The sequence below is a fragment of the Ixodes scapularis genome, unplaced genomic scaffold, assembly GCF_016920785.2.
Source record: "Ixodes scapularis isolate PalLabHiFi unplaced genomic scaffold, ASM1692078v2 PGA_scaffold6__148_contigs__length_123643588, whole genome shotgun sequence".
NCBI classification, from domain to species: Eukaryota; Metazoa; Arthropoda; class Arachnida; order Ixodida; family Ixodidae; genus Ixodes; species Ixodes scapularis.
The window spans coordinates 17,225,809-17,235,199 of record NW_024609881.1 but is presented as its reverse complement, the minus strand read 5'-3'; the positions used below and the strand labels follow the sequence as shown (position 1 = coordinate 17,235,199).

Here is a 9,391-nt window from a genome sequence, read left to right as displayed (position 1 = left end):
AAAGAGAAATACAATTCTTCTGATTTATTTCCGGTCCGATTAATACTTTTTATGGTTATTGAAGCGGAAATTGGAACAGCTTTCATAAAAATCACGAACCAAAACGTAACCGATGGCACGGCTCTCGTTCCGACCAATCGCTGACGCGTCTCTTGTGACGTCGCGCTTCTTGGCCCCGCATCGGTCACGTGAGCTCCGCTTCTCCTGGCTTCTCCCGCAACTCTCGGGGCGTCGCCCCAGTCGATCCCGGTACGAATTATTACCACGACTGTTTAATTGATTTGCGCGGCACGCAAGCGCCGGTTTCGGCTGAAATTTGGGCAACGTGGCCTGAGACGTGCCTGGAACCCAGTTCAATCGCCGGAAACAAAAATCCGAAATTGCCTTCATTGACCGTTTAAGCGTGAAAAACCTTGGAGTAGATGTTAAATGCAATAGTAAAAAAATAATGAAAGTGTTATTTGCATCAGACAAAGGAGACATAATAATAATTAAATTGGTAATATGTTTTCTCGAGAAGGGCATTGCCTCTCTTATTTCTTCCTCAGCAAAGTGAAGGACATGAATTCGGTATTGGAACTAACGGTGTACGACGAAGACCGGGACAAGAAGTGCGAGTTCCTCGGAAAGCTTGCCGTGCCTCTCATCAAGGTAAATACATTTTGGAAAGATTTAAAAACACTGAAGACAAATTAAAGGCTACCGCTGTGGCATACATATGAATGATTTCTGTTTGAGAGCACTTCAGCAACAGACATAAGGATGTAGATGTCTTGAGCATGAATATATAGGCAGTCAAAGAACTTCTCGCACTCCCAAGCACACACTGGAACGTTCGTCAGAACTCTGTCAAAGGCTCTTACAATTGAGCAGTATCATGATGGAAATCTTCTATTTTCACGTCATTACTTTGACTGTACTTTCTGGCACTCTCTTGTTCACTTCTGATGCCGTAAAAGCTCTTTTTTTGAAAGGTGTCAGTACTCCTGTGAAGGTCTTATGCATAAACGAATGTGTTTCAATGCAAACTGGAAATTAAGCTTAATCACATCTGTGAATAAAGATACACTACCGTAAATTCCCGTAAGCAGGCCCACCCAGAATGAAGAGATAAATCGTGATAAACATTGGGTTGGCTATCTTTAGAGATACAACAGTAAAACTTTATATAAAAAAAATAGTGATAGAACACCGGGATGTGGGGCGACCGCTCAAACCACGTAAAGCAGGAGCTGATACCCCCGCTCTAAACAGGTGGGGATTTGCGACAAACTCCTGTGTCACGGTAAAAAATACGGCGGATTGCGGACGCTGCAGATTCAGTGCGAAGGACACGCGGGAACTGCACAAACTCGCATGTCATGGGAACCGATATCGTAAATCAGGACGCAGCAGACACGCGTTTCACGATGCAAGAAACACGCGGTGTCAACTCGCGTGTCACGGGAACCAATGTCGTGTTCGCCAATTGCGGACAAAAACGCGGAAACCCACTATTAGCTCCCATGTCACACGTACCGGTACTGCATATCACGCAGGTGGTCTGTTTTCCGTCGGACATCTTATGGTGTCCGACGGGAATAGGGGGTGAGCGATGTTTAGTATTTTTAATGTTCTAGATATTTAGCCACAAAAACGGGATGGGTGATCTCTCGGGGTAGGGCCCCCTAATAGGATTTAACATGCTTTATTTCCCTCAGATAAAAAGCGAAGAAAAGAAATGGTACGGTTCGAAGGACCGGAAACTCAAGACTAGAGTCAAGGGTCAGATCCTTCTGGAGATGAACGTTGTCTACAATCCGGTAAGTTTCTGGCTTGTCGCAACCTTTCGCCATCAAACCTTCCTGTGCAATGTTGTGACTGCAGCCCCCAAAACACTGATACATCTGCAGATCAAAGCCTTCGTGAAGACATTCAATCCTAAAGAAACCAAGTTCATGCAACTCGACCAGAAGTTCAAACGCAATGTGAGTAGATCGACTCTTTTCCTTTATAAGGCTACAAAGTTCACACAACCTTCCATCTGAAACCTTAGGCCTGAACATGGTTCCTAAACCTATGAGTAACTTCACAAATTCTCTAAGAAACGACTTTCATTTATGTTCGCGTATCATATATGGTCGTAAAGTCCTCCAAAGCTTGTGTTTGGACTCTCAGAGGAGACTACAATACATACATCATTAAACCATTATATTCAAATATGTTTTTTTTTTTCAGAGTACATGTCCACTACTGTACTACCATGCTGCAGAGAAGTCATAATAGAGACGTATCCTCGACTGTTCCTTTTTCTTCTACTTTGAAACTTCCTCTTTTCCTGCCTCAGTCTCAGGCTAACATCAGAATGGTTAATTTCCACCAGCTCGCCTGCGCACTCACTACAATATCATAGTACAAGGAGCTTTAACGCACTTTTCAATGTTGTTTCGAAGTGCGTGTAGTCTCGAAGCATTGTTTAGTAGAGACAGTGCAGGTTCCCAGATAAAGGGGAACCTTGTCATTGTTTCCGCATTTTATCGTTGTTGTTTTTTTGCCTCAACAGGTGTTCATGCGCAACCTGGCGCGTATCAAGAACATTGTGATGTTTGTCATTGACATGGGCAAGTTTCTCAATAGCTGCTTCCTCTGGGAGTCTGTGCCAAGATCCCTCCTCGCCTTTGCCGTGAGCTACTTTCTTCATCGAGAATTTGCATATTCAATATAAAAGTCAGTCGACAGGAACGATCAGAGACTCAAAAACATTGGCCCTTTTTTTCTAAGTTGTGCTCTGGGTTCAACTCCTAGCGTTCAATGGTGTCTCAACACGCCCTATCAACTCTATCAAACCTTATCTGGGAATCAATGTAGTCTTTTATGAGATTTTCCTCGAGTGGTTCAGTGGAGTGAAGACATAGCGGCCAGCAAACAAACGGATTCCTTCGGATGCTGAAACATGTTACTTTTTTTAAATAGAAGCATTTCCCATTAAATAGATAAGATTGAGCTCAGTCAGGTTCAGGCTATGTAACCATCACGATTTTCAGATAATGTTTTTTTTTTTTTTAATCCAAACTAGAGAACACTGGCTATTTTGCAATCACAGAGCTCGCGAGATGGTCTGGTACAGTTGATGTTTTCCAAGCAGGGAAGTAGCAGAGGAGTGGCGTCACGTTTTCCAGGCCTTCCTCGTGATCACGTACACTGCTGAGCTGTACATGCTGCTCCTGGTGCTTCTGCTGGTCTTCCTCAAGAATCTGCTGGTGCTCACGGTAGTCGGGATTCAGGGGGGCGGCAGGGAGAAGGAAGAGGTGGGCCACGTTGCTCAAAGCTCAAGCAGAAGGCTCATCTATTTCTCTTTCTCCTGCAGCTCAATGAAGACGACGAGAAAGATGAACAGGACGACAAGGATCCCAGACAGTTGAGTTTACCTTCGATGCCAAATTTTTTGTATACGAATGTATCGGTTATAGGTGTTGCACCTTTCCGGTGTCGATTGTACTGGTGGAAGTAAAATTGTGTAGGGTCGTGCGGAAATGTTGAAATGGCGTTCTCTCCTGCCTCCACAAGGAAGAGAAGAAAAGCCTGAAAGAGCGTCTCCAAGCCGTCCAAGAGGTCACCGCTACGGTGCAGAACGTTCTCGGAGAAGTGGCATCGCTCGGCGAAAGGATCAACAAGGACCGTACACGCTTCTCCTTTTGCCGCGATACCAGAGAAAATCACGAAGGCTGGTTTGTTTAGCGAAAAAAAAAAAAACGAGCATTGATGCGAGAGCGAGTCTCTAATGAATCGAAGTGACAAAAGCCAAGAACACAGCACGAGAAATCGGTCTTGCCTAGAAATGTTTTCTAAGAACGTTTCAGAGTCCCAAACATATTTCATTCCTCAGCGACAGGACTTGAGTGAAATATCCCGCAATTAGTTGACCTGAAATGCCATAAACCGTAATAGCTGCGTAATAGTATAATGTGCTTTAGTATCGGGTGAAACGAACGTCGTACAATTTGCATCGGTGTTTGGCAGATGAGCATTGTGCTGAGGTTCGTCTCTCTCCAGCCTGAGGGTATATACCAAATCTGATCTAAGACCACCATTCCGTGTAATACTTCCCTCCGGGGTTGTTCGTTTTTGGGTTTGATATTTTCCGAAAATCAGGGGGTAAAAACTAGGCCCTTTGATTCGAGATGGTAATCGGGGAGAAATCGTTTTTTTTAAATGAATTAATATACAATTCGTATTTTTAGGTGATACTTGGAAATATCCAAGTTTACTTAACTATTGATCGGTTTAAATAGAGATATTATTTTTATCAAAGTACTGTACACAAGATATCATTGAAACAGGGTAAGAGCTCACATGGAGTTTTAAAATTTTCATGAATCCTTGTTGCTTACATAATATTCGGCATGCGCAACATCTGTCTCCATCCGAGACCTGTCCAGTTATCAGACATAGCATCTGAATTGAGAGAACGTTCTCTCAGCATTACAGCCTACGTATACATTTAAAATATATAGTTTCTCACCCTGCTTTTTTCTTTTTATTTTCGCGCTGGTTGAAACGGAAAAAGAAGGGTATTGATACTTCACAATGGACTTAAAGGCAACAGTTAAGGGCTCGATTTATTTCTCTTTTACTGGATTCAGAAAAATCTAGGATTGTTAACGAGGTCTAGCGCTATCGCGTTTGTCCCTACCAACTCTTCGGTTCCCAGAAAAAAAATTTGGAGTAGAGTCGTTTGGAAAATGCCGGTATTCAATTTTTGAATTCAGGGAAACATCGGGCTTAACCCGATTTTTAAGAAACATGTCCGGGGTGTAAATATCGGGAAATATCGTGTTTTACCCAAAAACGAAGGACCCTGCATCCTATCCCCTATGGCATCCGAACCTCCGACTCCTGTACGTGCTGTCACCTTTGACTTCTTGTGAAGACGAATTTAACTGACATCCCAAAGAGCCCCTGTAAGGTTTGACAGACACCAATTAGGTGCACGCTTAAGGGGGCGATGAGGGGCATTAACGTTTTTTGTTGTTTCATCTATAGTGCTGAAATTTGGTGCTCAGTCGCACTTTCAAACATGCAAACAGATTTCATAGAGCTGTACCATATCCTAACTTTTCAATAAATTTGTAATTTTAGTTAGGCCCTCGTTACAGGCCGTTAGGGTAAAATTCTTCACACTTTATAATAACTTTTTATATATTTGCCTTCACCAAGACAAGCCTTGTGCGGTGATGCTATTTTAAGCTTGATTTATTTGTATTATATTGGATTAAACATTTATGACCAAGTTGCACGAAATGCAAAGCTATATCTTTCGAAGACTAATAAATAAAACTATTATATATCATAAAAAGAAACAAGAACAGCATTACCGCACAAAGCATATGTCTTGCTGAATGCAAGTCTAAAAAAAAGTGATGTTTTATGAAGGATTATGCTAAGAGGATTATGTTTCCTGCTATGAAAGGACACCACCAAAATTATTTGTCACGCAGCCGCTGAGTGTAGTGGGCTTGTCCCTCTAATCACCTGCTAAACTTAGCCAAATCAATAAATCGTTATTTTTTTAAATGAATCATTATCATTAATTTATAAATCTGTTATCGTTAGGTAAAAAATCATTATTATTAATCAATACATTTTTTATCGCCACTAATCGCAAAATAATGAATTCTTTATGAAAAACATTACACGTCCTTGCACTGTACACGCTTTAAAGCATGCACTCTTCCTAGCTTTCCAGAGTTATGAGAGATGGGTAAAGGAATGGTGATGGAAATTCTTGTAGCAGGATAATGAAATCTCGCAACAAGTGTGTTTCAGCACGTGTAACTTCAGCATCCCCCAGCTGTCCTGGTTTGCCATCACCATGCTCCTACTTGTCACGTTCATCCTGTGCTACATTCCCATACGCTACGTGCTCATGGCCTCGGGTGAGTTCGCAAGCACACATTGCCCAGAGTCACAAAAAGAACCTTCACTGCTGCATATACTGAAAAGTAGATAGAGGACATTTTTACAATTTTAAAGTAAGCCAGTTTTTTTAAGCCTATCTCAAACTTACAAAGGTTTGAACACTGATTTAATGCTTCAGAAGCCAGCAGTCGAATGGCCACATACAGCAATTAAAGTTTATTTTGCTGGTCACCCGCAGTCAAGCTGTCCTTCAGATTACGCTTAAGTGCGGGCTTTTTCTAATTTACTAATTTCATGAACTTGCTTCGAAGCAGACATCCAGTCGCGATGGAATTCCAGCTTTTATTTTAATGGGATGCAGGAATATCCCTGCCCCTGTGATATATTTTAACTTATCTCTAAGGGTTGATGTTTGGGTAGTTGTGTAAGTAGAATAATGCGGTAGTTGTGTCAGTACTTCAATTGGGTCGAACCGATTTTGTTAATGGCTACAGACCATTCTCTCTGCTCTACTTTTTTGTCAAGGTATTGGAGGGAGTGACATGTAAACACAATTATCTTCATTTCAAGTCGAGCCTTGACCCCAAGCAGCATGCTTTAAATCAGGGAAGGTCAGTGGAAACAAATCGGGTTTCATATAATAAAAATACACTATCTACCTCTGGAGGGCTGGTTGATGCTATTTATTTTGACTTCACGAAAGCTTTTTATCTCGTTGATCATAAACTTAATTGAAAAACCTTCTACCTTGGGTTTGATCGGGTCATTTTCTGGTGGGATCTCCAGTTACATTGGCAGAACGTAAAATTATTATATCAGGGATGTTTTTTTTTTCCTCGTATGTTTTCTTTTAACGCTGTAATGCCTTGGGGATCTAATCTTAGACTCCTGCTATCCAATATTTTTGTTAGTGATTTGGTGCATAATGCACAGCACTCCGAGGTGCTGCAGTTTTTTTATGACATTGTGGCGAGCATGACTGAGAAGGAACGCTTCTTAGTGCTTCCAGAAGATTCGAGTTTACTCTTACCCCGAGTGTAAAAAATAAGGAAGCCAACATGACCTTGCCGAGTCAGTTTCGTCCAAGCTTACTCTCGAACAATCTAGGTTGAATATTCAAGATACTGAGCCTAGTAGATGGGGAGCCGAACGTGGCCTTGCCGATTCACTCTCTCGACGACGAGGCACACTCTCTCGCAGTCTCACTCCAGTCAGCTGTCCCGCCGACGCCGCGAGGTTTGATGCTGCTGTTTCGACGCCCATTCTATCTTTCTCTAGCACAAGTTTTCCGATTAAACCTCTATTTTCGGCTAACGTTCGTCGTGCCTTTTGCTTCCGCGACAATATTAAGATCTATCGCTAAATTAAGCAAGTTACATATTTCCTTATGTTGCATGCTGATGTCAATGCGGTCAAAAAATGGCACTTGAAAATAATCTGACACTTATCCCCTGTGAAACGCAAGTTTTTAGCTGTGCTAATATTCGAATAGTAGTTTCGAATAACACGTTATTCGATATTCGCTTCGAGATGAAGTGGAATATTCGTATTTTTTAAAGTTTTGATCGCAGTGGGTTAGCCTCGTTGGTACTCTTCTACCGAGAATCGGTGCATTGCGAAGAAGCAACGCCCGCCAAGCTCGCTTTTGTGGGTATCGCTTCATCGCAATGCATGGCTGCGCGCTAAAAAGCGCGCTCAACGGGGCTAAGCTGCCGCAATCATCGCGTGAAAAAATACGAACATCGTAGTCGCGTGCTTAGAAGAAATACACACTTTTAAAACGAGATGGTGTAGGCACGCTTCTGATGTATTAAAAAAGACGAAAAATTTGTGAATGTTTATATCTACATTCCAGTAAAATTTCCGTTACTTGCGTTAATCATTGGTGTTTTTTTTTAATTCGAAGTGAAGAAAGAACATTTGCATATAGCCTGGAGATTTATAAATCTTTGATTAAATATAGCTGGAAATCCTTGTAACTTTAATTTTTATTTCGAATGCGTCGTGTACTTGCCATCCCAGAAAAAATCGTGAGGGTGCAGGCGAGCTGGTGAATATTAACCATGTTGAATTAACCTCAGACTGGGGTAGAGAAGAAACATCAAAACGTAGAGAAGAAACGTCAAAACATAATACACGAAGGGAGCAACGATGTAAAGAGAGTAGTAAGGGAGACCGTGCGGATAAAGTCTCTGGGCAACTGCATAAGTCAGGCTTCACTACAGTTTTGAAGCAATTCAAAAAGCTTTCTAAAAATGTATTTTTTTTGTTATTTATCTATTCACTTTTTTATTTGCCATTTAGGTTGTTTGAAGTGCGACCTGCTTGTGAATTCCCAAAAAACCTGTAAAAGAATTTTGCTTTGTGTCGTTCTCTACGGGTATTGGCCCAACTACCGTTTCAGTGTTCTTTTATTATTATTATGTGGAGAGGGCGTGTTATGATTCAGAAGTATGAACGGTGTTTATAATAGTAGGGGAAGAGATCCTTTTGTTCAAGTTTGAAGGTGGATGGATGTTGCCTTATCGCGTCGACCTGTAAAGGTTGTCAACGTTCTGGCATTGTGTGATGAAGACTGTGGCACTTGAACTGTATAGACTTCGTGCTTTTGTGTTGGTGGAAATGACCTTGAGATTGAGACTATATAAGGAGGTTGACTAAATAAACGAGTTATCTGAGTTTGAGAGGTCGTCCTGTCTATTTTCTGTCCCTTCTACGTTTTGATGTTTCTTCTCTACCCCAGTCTCAGGTTAATTCAACATGGTTGCTATCCCAATTTAAGCATTGGACTTTTGAGGCCACAGTCTATAAATATGGCCCGATGAAAATGAACTTATCTTAGAAAATGGCACGTGGAGAAAGAGAGAATAAACATTTTTATTTTGGCAGGTTTGGGTTTTGAGTCAAGCGTGGTGCAGTAAAAGGCCTAAAGAAACTATTCCATATTCGATTAAAAAATATCTGGCGAAAACTACTATAAGCTTTGAATAATATTCGAACTCAAAATCCACTATTTCCAATTGCCCAATTGCATATTTTACAAAAAAGATTCTAATTAATATTTGTATTTATTGCCCAGTTTGACTATTGTGAGGTTTGATAGAATTTGCGACCTTGGAGTGCTGCTTCATTCAGTCCTTTAATTTAGGGCGTCCGTTCTGAATGTTGTTAATGATTTGTTTCAAGTTCTATGTGCTATGCATTATTTCTCGATTGATGCGAAAGTTTTAGTTCGTACGTATATCCATGACGCATCTATTTTGCACTCTTCTCCTATCAAGACTTTGTTCAGCGTCGCCTCGTGCAGATTGTTTAAATTTTTAACGGAACAGCGTGAAGGAGCTCGTGTCGCATAAATGCCGGCGTCGGTGGCGTAAGCTAAAATCCAGGATTGGCCGATAGGTTGATGACGTCAAAGCCACATGACCTCGTGCTGGAATTTGAAACAATTCACAACGCTCATGTAACGTCACGCGTGGAAGAAAAGTGATTA

General features: G+C 41.4%; 1 protein-coding gene across 1 annotated transcript; it reads left to right on the top strand.

Annotated features, from left to right (window-relative positions):
* Positions 1-504: 504 nt before the first annotated feature.
* Positions 505-3,490, top strand: LOC115332587 (multiple C2 and transmembrane domain-containing protein-like). Its single transcript, XM_042294707.1, has 6 exons — positions 505-651; positions 1,701-1,802; positions 1,893-1,967; positions 2,543-2,662; positions 3,159-3,287; positions 3,347-3,490. The coding sequence occupies exons 1-6, from the start codon at positions 505-507 to the stop codon at positions 3,488-3,490; spliced, it is 717 nt and encodes a 238-aa protein (XP_042150641.1).
* Positions 3,491-9,391: the final 5,901 nt, after the last annotated feature.

Coding starts and splice junctions, on each gene's coding strand:
- LOC115332587 (XM_042294707.1), top strand. CDS start 505: ATGTTTTCTCGAGAAGGGCATTGCCTCTCTTATTTCTTCCTCAGCAAA. Junction 1,968..2,542: donor ACCAGAAGTTCAAACGCAAT/GTGAGTAGATCG, acceptor TTGCCTCAACAG/GTGTTCATGCGCAACCTGGC. Junction 2,663..3,158: donor GATCCCTCCTCGCCTTTGCC/GTGAGCTACTTT, acceptor CACGTTTTCCAG/GCCTTCCTCGTGATCACGTA.